Here is a 15,228-nt window from a genome sequence, read left to right as displayed (position 1 = left end):
AAGGTTGTTGCCGATCACGTTGAACGCCTCTCTCTGATACGTGTGGTACGGTGCACAAGTGGCTCCAGAAGTCGTTTGCCCTGCCGGAGTGTTGTTTATTTTGGAGTCTCCCTTTACATTAAAGCTTTATGTGGAGCAAGCTAAACCTGCTCTAACTGGAGTGCAGCCGTCCCCTCCTTCCTCAGGTGGAAACCACCTCTCAGCCTACTGGTACATTTTAAGGCCAGACACTTATAACAATGTCTTTTAATCTGTATTCTGCAAAGCACAGATTAACGTCATTTTTGAAGACTTCCTCAAGTTAAGCAGAGTAGCCCCGGTCCATCGGGAGAACAACTGAAACAAGGTGGGGGCTTGTGCGCTGTTTGGGGATTGTGTCTCTGAAAAAGGGTGTTAGCAGGTTGGCACCACCACCCTCAGCCCGAACCGAGGGAGTCTGGGTGAGGATGAATTCGTGCGACTCCATCCAGCCTCCCCCCAGTATTCTGAGTTATATCTGTAAAGAGCAGCGTAACAGATACTAAAGGAGAACGTAACCTTGAGGGAAAAAGTTTTGTGTTATAGTTTACACCCGATGCATCTCAGTAATCAGGACACGACTTGCAATAAATAGCTCCGTTTTGGAAAATAGTGTTCTTTACTGGCAAACACTCTTCTGGAAACTGTCCTAATACTGGTACAGGTGCTGCTTTTTACATTGCTTTAGGCTTTGTGCATGTTTTAAAGTCTTTCAAACAAGTTCCCATATCCCTGCCCCCCTCCCTTTCAAAACATGAATCCCTCTCTGTGCAGAAAGGCCAGTGTGGGATTTAAACAAAGGTTAAAAGAGTGAGGATCTATATTCAGGAGTTAAAGGACTTGGGGTGAAAGAAAAAGGCACTTTCCATGCAAATCCCTCTTCACACAGAACACCTTTCCCTGGAAGGCACCAAGGGGTTGCTCGGATGTTTGGCTGGAACATCCTTGGCTCCGAGGGTACAGCATTTTACAGGATTAAGCTTCACATGATACAAATGACTCTATCAAGAGCGATTCACCTCTGAGTTGTTTTGTGCCGTCGGGAAGGTGCGATCTCTGTTCTGCGGATACTGATGTTTCCCAGATGGCACACAGCTTCGCGTTCGAGAACAAAAGGCAGCTCGAACACACAAGTCCCCCAGCAAATCTGCAGAACCCCACAGACAATACAAGGCAGCATCTCCCTGTTCAGTGAATTGCTTCTTCCGACCTCTGCGACGCATCCTGGTGCTTTGCTCGCCAGGCTTAATTTGGTTGATCCGACAAGCCCACGAGGGGGCTCGTCCCCCTGCCGTTTGGCTGTGAAGGATGTAACAGAGGCCCTTACGGCAGCTGTTTCAGGTAGACGTCAGCAGCTCTGCTTCGAAGCTCAGTCTTTGTGAACGCGGGCACGGGGCTGCACGGCGAGACGGGGGCGCTCACTCAAAGAGAGACATGTAATCTGGCTCTTGGTCCTCTTGGCCGCACGGGTAAAGCAGCAGCTCCTTCCCCAAGGAAGTGATGGGTTCGACCTGTTGGCAGAGGATGTGATTAACCACCGGCTTTCAGACAGACCAGGGTACAGCCCATCCGTCGCAACACCGCTGCTGTTGTGTTTCCTGCTCACCAGGGTCCCACAAGCACGGAGCCAATTGAACACAAAAAGGGGCCTGCGTGAGTGCGCTGTCACTCTCACCTTATCAGCTTTTCTACCAAATAGCATGTAGCAACTCGAGCCCCGTGTGGCGGGTGTTGAGGGGGCGTGATTGGGGTTTAAGATGTCTGAGATGTGTTAGGTTGTCTGAGTTGTGCCCATCAGGCTGGCGTACCCCTCTGGAGCAGCACACTGGGTACCTGGCAGCAGCTAAAACGGGTTTAGTTATCTACTTTAAAGCAACAAAATCTATTCTTTCTTACTTTTAAGTGTCCCGAGGCAATTAAACAGATGCTAATGCTAATGAATGCATTGCTAGGTGTTCACCTTATGGTAGTCCACGAGGTCGGCCAGCGTTGAGTGCTGCAGCTGGTCCACCCCAAGGAAGCTGTAGGAGTCGCTGGAGGCGTCGATGAGGAAGTGTTTGCACCCCTCCCCGGACCGGTAGGAGAGCACATAGCCTTTGATTTTCTCACTGACCCGCACCAGAAAACTCCCCGGCGCTGTTCTGTTCAGCAGCTCCTCTGCTTTCTTCGAGGTGAGGATACCTGTTCAAAGCCAAAATGTGCGACTGAAGGGAAAAGAGCACTTGTGCAGGACTGGATGGAGTGGTTCTCACAAGAAAGCTCTATTGCTCTAAAGCCATGGCACTTCCACCCATGGCGTGGTTCCTTACCCAGCAGCCCAGGAAGAACATCACTGCCATTGCAGGTAACAGACCGCGGCCTCGTGGGCTGCTCTGAAAGCCCAGTTGTGAGAGGATAATGCTTCCTTTGCTGCAGTATGGGATCTGAGGGGTTTGCACAGCAAGGGAGATGGATGGGATCATGATGACCCATTAGAAATGGGACAAAAAGGTGATGGACGATGAGTGTGTATGGAGGGAGAATGATAGAATCATACAAGAATAGAATAGTTTGGGTTGGAAAGGACCTCCCCAGTTCCCCCCTGCCACGAGCAGGGACATCGTCACCAGCTCAGGGTGCTCAGAGCCCCGTCCAGCCTGGCCTGGGGTGTCTCCAGGGACTGGCACCAAGGATGAGTGGGATGAGGTGATGAGATGTGCCCAAATCTCTCTCGCCATGTGGTCCAAACAGTTACCAGGGTGACGGTGCATCCAGTACAGGTGTGGCACAGAGTATTTTGGGGACCTGGTCTCTGTTCTAACAATTTAGCTTGTCCTCTGTAATGCTAGAGTAACTTAACTAGGTTAATACCTAATTAAGCCAGAAAACTTAGCCACCTTCCAGAAGCTCCTGGCCCAGCCCGTGTCCGCACCGCAGCCACATTAGAGAAACTACTCCTAACGCATTGGGTTGGGGCAGAAGCACCCAGGACTCACCGTGGAACCAAGGTGCTATTGTGTCCGTGCTTTTCTGGTAGCCAGCTCGGAGCGGGAATTGCTCCTCTTTGAACCACCTGATGATGCTTTCTTCGGTGGAATTGGAGATGGTCCTCTGGATTCCCTCTTTTCTGTTAGAAAAGACCATGGTTTGGGCATCAAGCACAAATGACAGCTTCTGAGTCCTTGGCAGGACTGGTCTTTCTGTCGCTGTGTTAAGAACAGCCCTGAGCAGGAGGTTGATGCTAGTGCAGCCATCAGCAAGAGTACGTGGCTTTCAGTGGACACTTAACAAAGAGAATGTAGAAAGAATCATAGAATCACAGGAGAGTTTGGGTTGGAGGGACGTTCCCAGGTCCCCAGTCCCCCTGCCATGAGCAGGGACATCTGCACCAGCTCAGGGTGCTCAGACCCCGTCCAGCCTGGCCTGGGATGTCTCAGGGATGGTTCATCCACCCCCTCTCTGGGTGCCTGGGCCAGGCTCTCACCACCCTCAGGGCAACAATTTCCTCCTCATGTCCAGCCTGAGTCTCCCTCCTTTAGTTTAAAACCATGAACCCCTTGGCTCTGTATTTTTTTACTGCAGGGTATTTTCTCCACGCAAGGAGGAAAACAAACCTTTCCCGTCTCACCCATCCCACGCTGGAGCAGGACCACCCCAACCCTCCTCTCCTCAGGGGTGTCCGTACCTGATCGCTCTCCCGTTGGCCATGGCAGGGGGTAGAACTTTAGGTTTCGGGGGGAGAGGCGGGTACAGGAGCGGTCGCCGGTCCCCCGCGGTGCCGGCGCGGGGGGTCTCTGCCGGCTTCCCGCGGTGGATGCCCTGCAGCGACAGCCGCCGGTAGTCGTCCCGGGCTTGCCGTGCGAGGGACCGTCTCTTCTCGTCCGCCGCCTTGGATCTCCGCACTGCAACAGAGACAACAAGCGGGTGAGTGTTCAGCTCGGCTGCCTTTGTCCGTCCCCTGTTCACTGGAGCGGAGGAATAACCCATTCCACCGGGTGAAAGGTGCGCTTGTCTCCCACCAGTTCTGGGCATCTGCTGCGTAACAGGGCCTGGTTTTTATTCCATCAAGTATAAAAAATCTGCGTTCCTTCTGGGCACCAGCTCCCTTTGTACTTAGAAACGATTTTTTGCGGTGTTTCACTGCCAATTCTTGGTTTCAGACACAGATTTCTGCGGTGCCCTTTCTGTGAGCAGGGGTGGAGAGGGCAGAATCACACAGAATCACAGAATGGACTGGGTTGGAAAAGACCTCAGAGCTCATCAAGTCCAACCCTTGGTCCAACTCCAGTCCATTGACTAGATCATGGCACTAAGTGCCATGTCCAATCTCAGTTTAAAACCCTCCAGGGCCGGTGAGTCCAGCACCTCCCTGGGCAGCCATTCCAATGCCTGACCACTCTCTCTGCAAATAATTGCTTTCTCATCTCCAGCCTCAATTTCCCCTGGCAGAGTTGAAGCCCATGGCCCCTTGTCCTGTTGCTGACTGCCTGGGAGAAGAGCCCAATCCCCACCTCGCTAGAACTGCCCTCCAGGTAGTTCTAGAGAGTGCTGAGCTCAGCTCTAAGCCTCCTCTTCTCCAGACTAAACAAGCCCAGCTCCCTCAGCCTCTCCCCATAGGGCTTGTGCTCAGTGAATCTGCTGGAGTGACCCCGAGTTGATCCTCTGAGGGATTTGAAAGCGCTGATGGGTTTTGAGCGTGGGAGGGAGTCTCGCTGGGACCGTCATGGAAAGCAGGGAACCCAGCTGGGGGTTTTCTTGCTGGAAAACTGCCGTGATTCTCTAGGTTACAAGTGTTCAGTAGCTCATCCTGGTCTGTCTGTGTTAGGTGAGTTCTTCCCTTGCTTTTGTAATCAACCTCAGATATTTTAATTGTTTTGTTTAATCAGTAAGAAAAACAAAATCCCCGGCCGAAAGCGGACACAATTGGTAGTACAGCATTGCCATCTACTGAGCAGCAGGGGAGCAACTGGGAAAAACTTAAATACTTAGGAAGGATTAATTAATATTTGGTGGCAGCGACGGATGCTGCTGCACGGCTTGTACTTCTTGCTGTTTTCCTTCCTATCATTGGGGTTAATTACGTGAGGCGGTGCCACACGGGCCGTGTTTGGCTGATGGGGAAGCGGGGGCGTCCTCACTTCTGCTCCATGCAGCCTCTTTTCTGGTGTTTTCATGTTCTTTCCAAGGTCTCTGACCAGCCCGCCCTGCGTTGTGCAGAGGAGCTTCGCCCCAGCCTTGCACTGACCTTCTGCACAGAGCTGAGTTGTGTCGAGCACCAAAACCCTCCCCGCTCGTTTCTGAAGCCCAAAAAGGGCCACGTTCACTCCAGCAAAAGGAGTTTGCCTCCAACCAAGCGGTTTTGAAATTGCCCCATCACCCTTGTCCTCATGGGCAATGGTTACTGCAGAGTCCCACAAAAAAACAGCGTCTAGTTTAAAATGAGTTATCTGGGCTATATTTGTGTGGTTCCTACTTGTTGCTTGTTTTAATAGAGCACCTGAGGCTCGCCACACAGACCCACACTGCTTGGTCTTGTTCTTAGTATTTGAAACTATAATATTCCAAATAAAAACCAGCTTGAGCAAAATATAGAAAAGAGTGAAAATGGGAAAGGTTTACAAATGGTCACATTTTCTGCAGGGAAAATCGTCCATTTCCCTGCCCAGCTCTAGTGCCGGTGTGGACTCAGCAATATTTCTGACAGCGCAGCGCTGTATTTTTGGCAGTGCTCGCCACCCACCCACCAAATATCCCGTTCCAGTGTCCGTGTTTGACCCCCAGGGTCTCTCCATCCCCCAGGCAAAGCTCGTCCCAAGCTCTTACGGGATTCCTGCCACTCGGGCTCGCTCTCGTCCGGTTTCTGCGGCGTGCTGCGGCTCCCGGCGCTGGGCTGGCTCTGCGGCGGCTCCTGGGGGGCCGGGGGCTCTTCTGCTGCATTTCTCCTCTCTGCCTCCTTCACCTGTGAAAGGAATGGTGTGTGCAGTGATTTCTCCCAGGTTAGTTTTAGCCCCGCTCTTTAGCTAGTCTTAAAATACCAAAAATTTTGTTATTTATTGTGAATACCTCCGATTTCAACAACATACAGACCCTCTTTCTTTCCAGCAGGTTATAACAAAGGAAGGGAAAACAAATCTATCGGAAGCCACAGGGAGCATGTCCTGGCTGCCAGGCTGACCTGCTTTGTGTCACCTCCACATTGTCCCACCGTGCGTGAGGAGCGTGGCAACGCGGGAGGAGACCAGTCTGAGAGGTGAGGATGTTCTTAGAGTCATAGAATGTCCTGAGCTGGAAGGACCCACAGATCATGGAGTCCAACTCCTGTCCCTGCACTGACAACCCCACAGGTCACCCCGTGTGTCTGAGGACGTTGTCCAGTCTCCTCTTGAACACTGTCAGGTTGGGCCGTGACACCTCCCTGGGGAGCCTGTTCAGTGTCCAGCACCTCTGGGGGAAGAACCTTTTCCTCATGTCCAGCTGACTCTCTCTGGCACATCTTCTGCCATTCCCTCGGGTTCTTGGGTCAGACGAGGCTCTGGGGCTGACTGGGGCTGTGGGATAAAGCCTGGAACCACTCAAGCCATTAGGAACATCCTGGGTTGCCACTGACCTGCTGGATGCCGTGCTTCCTCAGGTGACAGTCAGCCAGCATCTGGTGGACATCCCTGGCTTCCCTCTGGGAGGAGGAGAAGAGCGGTGAGAAATGAATGCTGCTCAGACAGCCCCAACCGTGGAATCATGGAATCATTTGGTTGGAAGACACCCCCAAGATCAAGTCCAACTGTTACCCCAATCCTATCACTACCCCATGTCCTGAGAACCTCATGTTCGTCTGTCCAGCCCTCCAGGGCTGGTGACTCCAGCACTGCCCTGGGCAGCCTGTTCCAATGCCCCACAGCCCTTTGGGGAAGAAATTGTTCACAGATCCAACCTCAACATCCCCTGGTGCAACTTGAGCTGATAAGGTCTCCCCTCAGCTCCTGTTCTCCAGCTGAACCCCCAGGCCCCTCAGCCGCTCCATCACACTTGTGCTCCAGCCCCTCACCAGCTCCATTCCCTTCTCTCCACTCACTCCAGCACCTCAAGGCCTTTCTTGGTGTGAGGGGCCCAAAACTGACCCCAGGATTTGAGGTTTGGCCTCCCCAGGTCCCAGCACAGGACGGTCACTGCCCTGGTCCTGCTGGCCATGCCAGTGCTGGTACCAGCCAGGATGTTGGTGGCCACCTTGGCCCCAGGTCCTTTTCCTCCTGACAGCTTTCCAGCCGCTCTTCCCCAAGCCTCAGGCATTCATGGCGTTGTTGTGACCCAAGCGCAGGTTCTTCACTCCCGACCCATCTAGGAGCAGCTGTCACCAGCCCAGCCTCAAAAGACGAAGGGTTTGCCTTGTCTTGGAGCCATCTCCCCACTGGACCCCGCTTGCCTCCCACGGCGCAGCGAGTAACGAGTTAACCATACTGCGCTGCTCGCCAAGGACACCCTGTGTTTTATCTTCATCACCCGCTTGGCTAATATTTAATACGAACGTGGCTTTCCAACTTCCCCCTCTCTTGGCCGGGGAACTAGGAGCTTCAGGTGTGTGTGAAGCAGCTTGTTTTGGTAGAGCAGCCCCCTCCCCTGCTGCAGGCAGAGCACAGCGCCCCGTCCCTCGCGCTGAATGGGAACCAGGGCTCGGAGGAAGCACCATAGTGAGGGAGGGGAGAAAAATACCCTTTGCAGGCCTAGAAAATGCAAGAGGGGTCTTGGGTCTGGATCCCTCCTAATAGCAAAAGCCTGAGAAACCTGGGAAAAAACACTAATAATACGACAAAAGAAATTACTAGTAGTATAATGTCAGAAAACAAAAGTAATGTGTACAAACAGCCTCTATTTCCACGTGCAAGACTTGGAGAAGGGGCTGGGTTTTTGGTGCGGGTGGGATTTTTGGTTTGGGGGGGTTATTTATTTATCCTTTTTTTGTTAGTTGTGACTAATAGTTTCCTTTGAAAAGAAAAAACAACAAAGTCTCCCCCACAGTTGCTCAACTTGAGCAAACAGCGCTAAGAAAAGCCCCGTGTGACTCAGACGCTCTCGATAAAGGAGACAGAGCCACTCCAAATCTCCGGTGTTTTGGCACAGGGGCGCTTTGCCAAAACCCAGCCTTCAGTTATGCTGCTTTTTATACTGAAATATGCAGCGGCTGTGTAATGCAAGAATATACGCTCATCCGAGCCAGCAGCAACAGGCTGAACGCAATCTCTGCTGCGTGAGCTGGGCTTCTCCCGTTAAGCTGACAGGATGCTCAGTGGTTGCGTTTGGAGCTGCCTGGGCTGTCGAGGCCATGAGCTATTTTCTAACTATTTTAAAAGGTGGCAAAAAATATTTTTTTAAAAAGAAAAAAGGGAAGCAAAAATATGCGGATGCTGGGAAAATTATCTTTTTTTTTTTTTAATAAGTAGGCGGTTTTCTCGGGGGCTGCGGCAGATCCTGGGGAGCCCAAAGAGCCGGCCAGCCAGGGCGGGTGTGCGACCCGGCTGCTGCCCGTGAAGCAGAGGAGTCAAAGGTAACTTCTCTGTTGGTACAGATCTCAGAGCACGTCTCCGATAGGGATGGAGAAAAGGGGAAAAACTACCTTTGGGAGCTCCTGGGGTTTCCCTGTGGTAGCAGCAGTGTTTTTTCTCCCCTTTTCCTTCTTTTCCTCCACGGTGCTGCTTTTATTACCATGAAGATCCGTCTCACCCAGGACTCCTGGTTGTAGCGACCGTGTTACGGAAGAGTCGATCTCTCTAAAACCAAAGAGAAAGAGGATTTCGGAAGCTGAGGGCGTCGCTTTCTGCTCCCCAGGCGCATGAAGCGGCATGTGTGCCGGCAGCGGTCGGATCTCCCCATCGGGTAGGGCGGAATAATTAATGTGATGAGTCGCGGTGAGTAACTGTCATCCTGCTGCGCGCGGGCAGGTGAATCAGAGCCATCCCAGCACCTCACCTGCTGCCATAACAGAAGTGGCATTTCCTGGGGTTTGCAGAGGGTCCGGTGCTGGGGTGATATCCTGGGGGGGCTTGATGAGCAAATCATAGAGTAGTTTGGGTTGGAGGGACCTTCCCAGCTCCCCAGTGCCCCTGCCATGACAGGGACATCTGCACCAGCTCAGGGTGCTCAGAGCCCCGTCCAGCCTGGCCTGGGATGTCTCAGGGATGGTTCATCCACCCCCTCTCTGGGTACCTGGGCCAGGCTCTCAGCACCCTCATGGCAAACAATTCCTTTTCCTCAGGTCTCTGCCAGCATTGTGCACACCCCCAGAAATCAACCTCCACCTGCAGCTTCTGCCTGTGACTCTGCTGGCACAGTGATAACCACGGCCCCTATGGAGAGCACTGGGGTCTCCAGAAACGCCTTCCCCACCTCACCTGCCCACCCGTCCTGCTCACCTGCCCTCCTGGCCGCGCTCCCTCGCCAGCCGCTTCGCCCTTTCCGCCTGGATCTCTTCGCAGATGGCCGCGTAGGGTTTGTCTGAAGGATGCTCGCCCATCACCCAGACCCAGACGTCGTTGTCGGCGCCCAGTTTCCACGTCACCGACTTCCCGCTGCCTGGGAAAGAAGCAGCTTCTGTGGCAAATGCTCCGTACGGGGTCTGCGTCCCTCCCGCCGTCCCCTCCCGGCTGCTGCCGATGACAGAGCCTCTCCAAAAGCAGCTGGACATGGGGAAAGCTCGGCCAGGATCCTGCTTCACCTCCCATTTAGTATCATGGTACTGAAGCCAGGTGGGTGAAGGAGACGTTTCTGAGTCCGATGGCAAGGAAGGAGGCTCGCCGCTGTTTTCTCTCTTGCTTTAATTCCTCTGAGGTGCGGGACAGCGGGAGGAGAGCGCTGCCTTCCTCAGGTCCCGGACACCGCGGGGTCCCAACGAGGGGACTTGGGTCTGGAGGCACAACGGGACCTCCCTGCAGATCCAGTGCCTCAGGACAGACACTCAAGCCCGTCGTTATTTTATAGACAGTTACTTATATAGTTATTTATAGACGGATTCCGAGGCCAAATTTAGTGGGAACTTAATGAGACGCATCTCCTGGGGGCAAGGAAGCCCTGTTTGCCCAGCCAGGGGAGTGGGGCAATTTGAACAAGGGCAGACATGCCATTTGGAAATACAACCTGTGGTGTGTTCCTGGGGGAAGAAAAGACTCTAAGGCCACATTATCTCGTACCCCTAGGAGCGGCCGGCTGGGCCAGAGGCAGAGCAGACACTCACCTTTTCTCGGTGGTGGCTTCTCGGCTGGAGCTTTGTTGGCGGCCGCTTCTCTTTCCTCCCAGCGCCTGATCTGCTCCTGCCTCATCTTGAAGAACAGGATCTGCTTCTGCTCCTCGCTGAGCTCCGCCAGCAGCTCGGGGTCGATGTACATCTCCGATAGGATCTGTTTCAGCATGGCTGCGGGTCGCAGGTACCCACGTTGGCGGTGACGATCTCCGGGGCTCAGATCCGCTCTGACGAGAACAGGTCCCTCGGAGCCTGGGGCAGGAATGCAGGCGTGCCAGGGTAATTATACGCCTTTTTTTTTAGCTCAGACTTCCTGCACAGACCAAAAAAAAAGTAAATAAGTATCTTAAAACTTGCTATTCAGATTCCTGGAAATAAGAGGTGAGCTCCCACGCAGCCCCCGCGCGCTCGGCGGGGCCAGAAGGGCCGAGTGCCGGAGCAGGGAGGTTGTGCCGATGCGCCGATAAAGCCGGTGATAGGATATCGGAAGAGAGCCGGTCGCAGTCAGCGGAGGCGCGGCTTGGCCCTGCCGAGCAAACATTCCTGCTGGGCAGGGAATCAATGAACCCACCAGCTCCTCCTTCCTTCCAAAAAGGAGAACTTGGATGTTCCAAAGCCCAACCTGCCTGGGAAAGGTGGGGAGGGCTTTTGGTTCTGCTTTTAGGGGGAGGGGAGGAGTAAGTTTGGGGTGTTCTCGTTCACTGTAGGTGGAAAGCCAAGGGAGGAAGAAAGCCGAGGTGGATGATGAGGAGCCTGATGGGTCCTGCTGATGTGTCTGCTCCGGGCGGCGAGCCTGGCGTGGGACATCCTGGTGTGGGACATCCTGGTGTGGGACATCCTGGTGTGGGACCCCCCGGCGTGGGACATCCTGGTGTGGGACATCCTGGTGTGGGACCCCCCGGCGTGGGACACCCCAACCGGACGAGACGGAGGGGGTGGAGAGAAGGAGCAGCACCCCTGTTCCTGCCCAGGGTGCCGGGTCATGTCCGGTGCACGTCAGCGAGGACCCAACACCCACACAGCTCCGGGTATTTACAACTGGGGTTTATGTGCAAAAACTGGGGAGGTGCCAAGTGAGGAGAGAGAAACGCGGGTAAAGACCTTGAAAGCAGCTCTTATCTTTTCTGGGTGAGCTCAGGGACATCAGGAGGTTGGTCGGCCATGGTTTCGGTGACACAGGGCAGCTGGGGCTTTCTGGACACTCTCTTGGGTGATGTTGCTAGCAGGCTACCAGCAAATGGAACGCGTGGGGTTATGAATTCCTTCTGCATAAATCCCGGGAGGCTGAGGAACAAGGATGTCGGGACAAAGGGGGCTGGTTGGGCAGGAATGTGGAGGCACAGAGGACACAGGTGTGGCGGACTATCCATGGAATCCTGGAGTCAAAATTCAATAGGTGTCTTATGGGAGAGGGAATGGATGCCTGGGGACCCACATGTTGGAAGGAAGGTGTCGGGAGCACCTTCAGCTTCAGGGTCTGACTGCTTGGCTTCTGCCAAATTAAATCAAATAGAGGAGGAGGTGGGAGAGGAGCCAGCGAGCTGCCTGCAGCCCCGGTGCAGTGACATCCCGATGTATTTTCACCAGGGAGAGCTTGAAAGGAGCTTGGGACAGGGAGACACGGTGCTCCTGAAGGAGCAGGGTCACACCAGCGCCTCCATCGCCCATGGCCAGGAGCAGGACTCCCCAGGGCGGCGCAGTCACCAGAACCAGGTGCGATCCTGCTCCTTTCTGTTTTGTTTCTCTGGTTACTTTACATTTTCCCTATTAAAAATGCTAATTCCAGCAGAGCTGCCTGAAAGAGCAGCTGCTTGCAAACAGATCTGGGCGTCAGAAAAACGCCTTTGATCAAAAGTGGGTCCCTTGAGCTTTTAGAGTTTGATTTTTATAAAGACAGGAAGGAGGACACAAAGTTTGGGGCTTATTTTAGGTAAAGCGCCATCTTCAGAAGGTACTTGATGTTGCTGGGATTGTGACAGTCTCTTTGAGCTGAACGGTGGGTTTTGTTTGGGAAAACAGCCAGAGTTGGATATTGCGTGGATCCGGAGCAGGCACTGGGGGCTGCGGGCACGGTCTGAGCTCTGCGGGGCTGGCGGACACACTGACAGCAATTAGTTAATCCCCACGTCTAAAACTGAAGCGGCTTCTAACATCAAAGACTCGTTGGCACACAGGGAGGTGAAACACGTTTATTCCCTCCGGCTGAGAAGGGTTTGTGGTTTCTGTGGGCCGGATGCCGAGGGGTTTGTTAACCTGAGGACGCTCAGTGGGTGCAGACCGTGAGCTGGATCCCTGCTCCCTGCACTGCTTCCAGCCCTAAGTGCCTCAAATCTGCTTTTGCAGGGCTGGGTTTCCTTGTCACACTTGCTGCAAGAGGAAAATTCTAACGCTCTGTCCCAAAGGCACCCATGAAAGCACCAGCTCTGCCGGGAAATCACGTAAGCGTGCTGAGAAATTTGCAGGTTTTATTGTTTAGTGGTCACTTCGCTGAGGATCTTACGGGCTGCAGTGCGCATGTGCTGTTCCCAAAGTCTGAACTAAGGCTGCGTTACCGACCCTTGGCAAGAAGGGGTTTTGCTGCTGCTGTTCCAGCTGTTTGGAGGCAGAATTCTGACAGCTCAAACTTAGGGAAGCCGAGGAATCGTGGCAGTGGAACCTCGGAGCTGGAAATTCATAGGGAAACTCTGCGAGAGGTCTCATGAAACATTCTACTGCTTGTATTCTTTTTTTCCCCCGGCAATGATAGATGTGAGCTGGTTTTGTGGAAGAATAGGAGATGAGAGGAGCCAAAACCAGCAAAAAACAAAAAGCAGGGGGAAGGTGTGAAGGCGAAACAGGACTGTGGGGGCTCTACCACTTGTGTACAAGGCAGTTAAGTTGAAAGCCGTAAATGTAAATGCAATTCACAGGGTGAATGGCCCTTCAGAAAGCAAGGACACGCTGCCGCAGAGCGGCCGCTGCTCCTGTAAATCATCTACCGGGAGCGGGGGAACACAACCCCGAGAGCACACGTGAACGCGGTGACTTTGAGAAGAGCCGCCAGGCGTCCTGCTCGCCGTGAAGCTCCAGCCACCGACAGCACCCCGGCCCTCAGCACCCGTGCTGCCCGGAGGGACAGGTTCTCCCAAAACCCACGTACAAACATACCTAGGCCTGCATTTGGTGTGCTTCACACCAATAAATCACAGAAGAGGGTATTAGATGAAATAGTGGGGTTTGTGCTGATTTTCAGGGCTGCTTCAACCTGCTGCACACATCTCTTTACCAAAAATGTGACAGGAACATTCAACTAAATCCTTATCCTGTTCTAAATAGGGGAGTGATTCATCTCTCTTTGTTCTAATTTTTTTCTGTTTCAGATGGAAGGGAAACTCCCAGTTTGGTCATCACAGAAGGACAACACGACCGTATAAGCTTGGCCCTCAGAAGACAGAACTCTTTGTATTTTATTTAGCATAAATAGATGAATTCTGGTGTATGACACTTGAAAGAACAAAATCAATGCAGTCACTGCAGCATCAACTGCCTTGAGATGACTTACAGCAGAACTGACTTGCCTTGCAGGTCCCTGGTTTTGCTGGAGGTTATTTTAAAATCATTTTGCAGAGGTTATTTTAAAGCAGGTACAAATGGGTGAGGATGGTGAAAAGGAAAAATAATTAGACAAGGCAGTGCTGGCGAGACGCATCCTCTCAAGAAGAAGGTTTATTTCCTGCTACAATTAAGTACAAACACCTCTACAAAGTGGGAATCATCTTCCTCTTTCAAAATTACTTAGGGCATTACCCAAGAGAAGGTCAGTGTGGGGGAAAGGGCTGCGGTTGACACACAGGATCACGTATAGAACCCTGCCTGCTACAATAAAGTTTTTCTAAACCTAACACCTAATTTAACCTGTTTTCAGGTTTTGAAGGTGGGGAAATGAGCTTTGGGATTTTTTTTTTTATTGTCAATGCAGACTGCAGTATTTATGTTCCTATTTGCATAGGATGGTTTGGTCAAAGCAAAGACTGTTTTTGCAAGTGGGCATAAAGGTTATTTATGGTAAGCCGAGGCGGCAGCAGGGAGGGCTCTGAGTCTGCCGTGTATGGGGAAAATGGGAACAATGGGAGAGAGACAAGGGAGTGACAGGCAGGGAATGGGGGTATGTTAGATGACCGCGGGCTGTCCCCCTCTCTTCTCCAGCCGTGCCCTCTGCTGGTGCCAGGGTCGCTGCGGGTCCTGGGCGGAAATGCGACGGGAGCGCGGGGGCAGCACGGCCTGGGCGGGCGGGCGCTGGGACCCAGCGAGCCTCTGTCCCAGGTGGGCGGGGCCTAAGGAGTTTTGTCCCCTGACAGTCGCCGTTGTTTCTCCATTTGCTTCTTTTCCCGGGAAGAGGCCGGCGGTGCCGGGTCACCGGGCGGCGGGAGCTCGGTGCGGAGGGGCCGAGTCTCTTCGCCCTAGGTGAGGAGGGGGATCGGCCCGGAGAGCGGCAGCAGCACCCGGGGAACCGGAGGGTGTCGGGGCGGAGGCGGGTGGGCAAGGGCAGCCGGTTCCCGGGCGGCTCCGCGGAGGAGCAGCCGCGGGGAGCCCTGCCGGGAAACGGAAACCAGCTCCCCCGGGCCCGGCAGAGTCCCCGCCGGGCAGACCCCGCACCGGGACCCGCTCCCGCCTCTGCGCGTCCGCCGGAGCGGCGCCCCCCGGCGGCCCGGGGGAGGTCTTGAAGCCTCGGGGGCCGCCACGTCACGTGACCGCGGGCTCAGCTGCCCCGCGCAGTGGCGCCGCCTGGCGGACACAGAGCGGCAGCGCGGTGGCAGCGCCACCCGGTGGTCGTTGGGGGGCACCGCAGCTCCCGGGGACATCGGCGGGGCCGGGCAGAGCCCCAGAGCCCGGCAGAACCGGAGCCTCTTGTCAGTAAAAAAGGAGGAAAACCCCCCAAAACTCTTTATTTTTTACGGTTCGTAAAAGGGTTCCCATCACTGGCATGCTAGTCCTGGTCCTCACCATCGATGCTGCCCGTGGAGGGA

The 15,228-nt window shown here is 53.9% G+C and overlaps 1 protein-coding gene and 2 long non-coding RNA genes across 5 annotated transcripts; 2 read left to right on the top strand and 1 right to left on the bottom strand.

The window, feature by feature from the left end:
• Nucleotides 1–618: 618 nt before the first annotated feature.
• SH2D4A (SH2 domain containing 4A) lies at nucleotides 619–10,443 on the bottom strand. Its single transcript, XM_021287584.2, has 9 exons — nucleotides 10,217–10,443; nucleotides 9,399–9,558; nucleotides 8,603–8,756; nucleotides 6,605–6,670; nucleotides 5,821–5,956; nucleotides 3,683–3,899; nucleotides 2,994–3,124; nucleotides 1,979–2,199; nucleotides 619–1,529 (listed from the first exon to the last, which is right to left on the bottom strand). Exons 1-9 carry the CDS (start codon nucleotides 10,389–10,391, stop codon nucleotides 1,437–1,439), a joined length of 1,353 nt encoding a protein of 450 aa, XP_021143259.2. The 5' UTR covers nucleotides 10,392–10,443; the 3' UTR covers nucleotides 619–1,436.
• On the top strand, nucleotides 3,789–6,240 carry LOC110358819 (uncharacterized). The gene is made up of 3 exons (XR_010472509.1): nucleotides 3,789–3,921; nucleotides 5,797–5,993; nucleotides 6,103–6,240. It is a non-coding gene; the product is annotated as an uncharacterized LOC110358819 (long non-coding RNA).
• On the top strand, nucleotides 8,732–14,103 carry LOC110358820 (uncharacterized). 3 transcript variants are annotated; one of them, XR_010472496.1, is made up of 5 exons: nucleotides 8,732–8,862; nucleotides 9,242–9,731; nucleotides 10,179–11,250; nucleotides 12,566–12,660; nucleotides 13,582–14,103. It is a non-coding gene; the product is annotated as an uncharacterized LOC110358820 (long non-coding RNA). The 3 variants fall into 3 exon arrangements; XR_010472495.1 differs by having other exon boundaries at nucleotides 8,752–8,894; XR_010472497.1 differs by lacking the exon at nucleotides 8,732–8,862 and adding an exon at nucleotides 11,810–11,935 and having other exon boundaries at nucleotides 9,554–9,731.
• Nucleotides 14,104–15,228: the final 1,125 nt, after the last annotated feature.

This window comes from Columba livia, chromosome 4 (genome assembly GCF_036013475.1).
Source record: "Columba livia isolate bColLiv1 breed racing homer chromosome 4, bColLiv1.pat.W.v2, whole genome shotgun sequence".
Lineage (NCBI taxonomy): Eukaryota > Metazoa > Chordata > Aves > Columbiformes > Columbidae > Columba > Columba livia.
The sequence above is the reverse complement of the archived record's forward strand: the minus strand, read 5'-3'. Positions and strand labels throughout refer to the sequence as shown.

What these genes read in the sequence shown, in the direction of transcription:
- SH2D4A (XM_021287584.2), bottom strand. Translation starts at nt 10,391, where the DNA reads ATGCTGAAACAGATCCTATCGGAGATGTACATCGACCCCGAGCTGCTG. An exon ending in AACCCCAGGAGCTCCCAAAG is followed by an intron (nt 6,671 to 8,602) that starts GTAGTTTTTCCC and finishes TCCTCCTCCCAG; the next exon opens with AGGGAAGCCAGGGATGTCCA. An exon ending in GGAAGCACGGCATCCAGCAG is followed by an intron (nt 5,957 to 6,604) that starts GTCAGTGGCAAC and finishes TTCCTTTCACAG; the next exon opens with GTGAAGGAGGCAGAGAGGAG.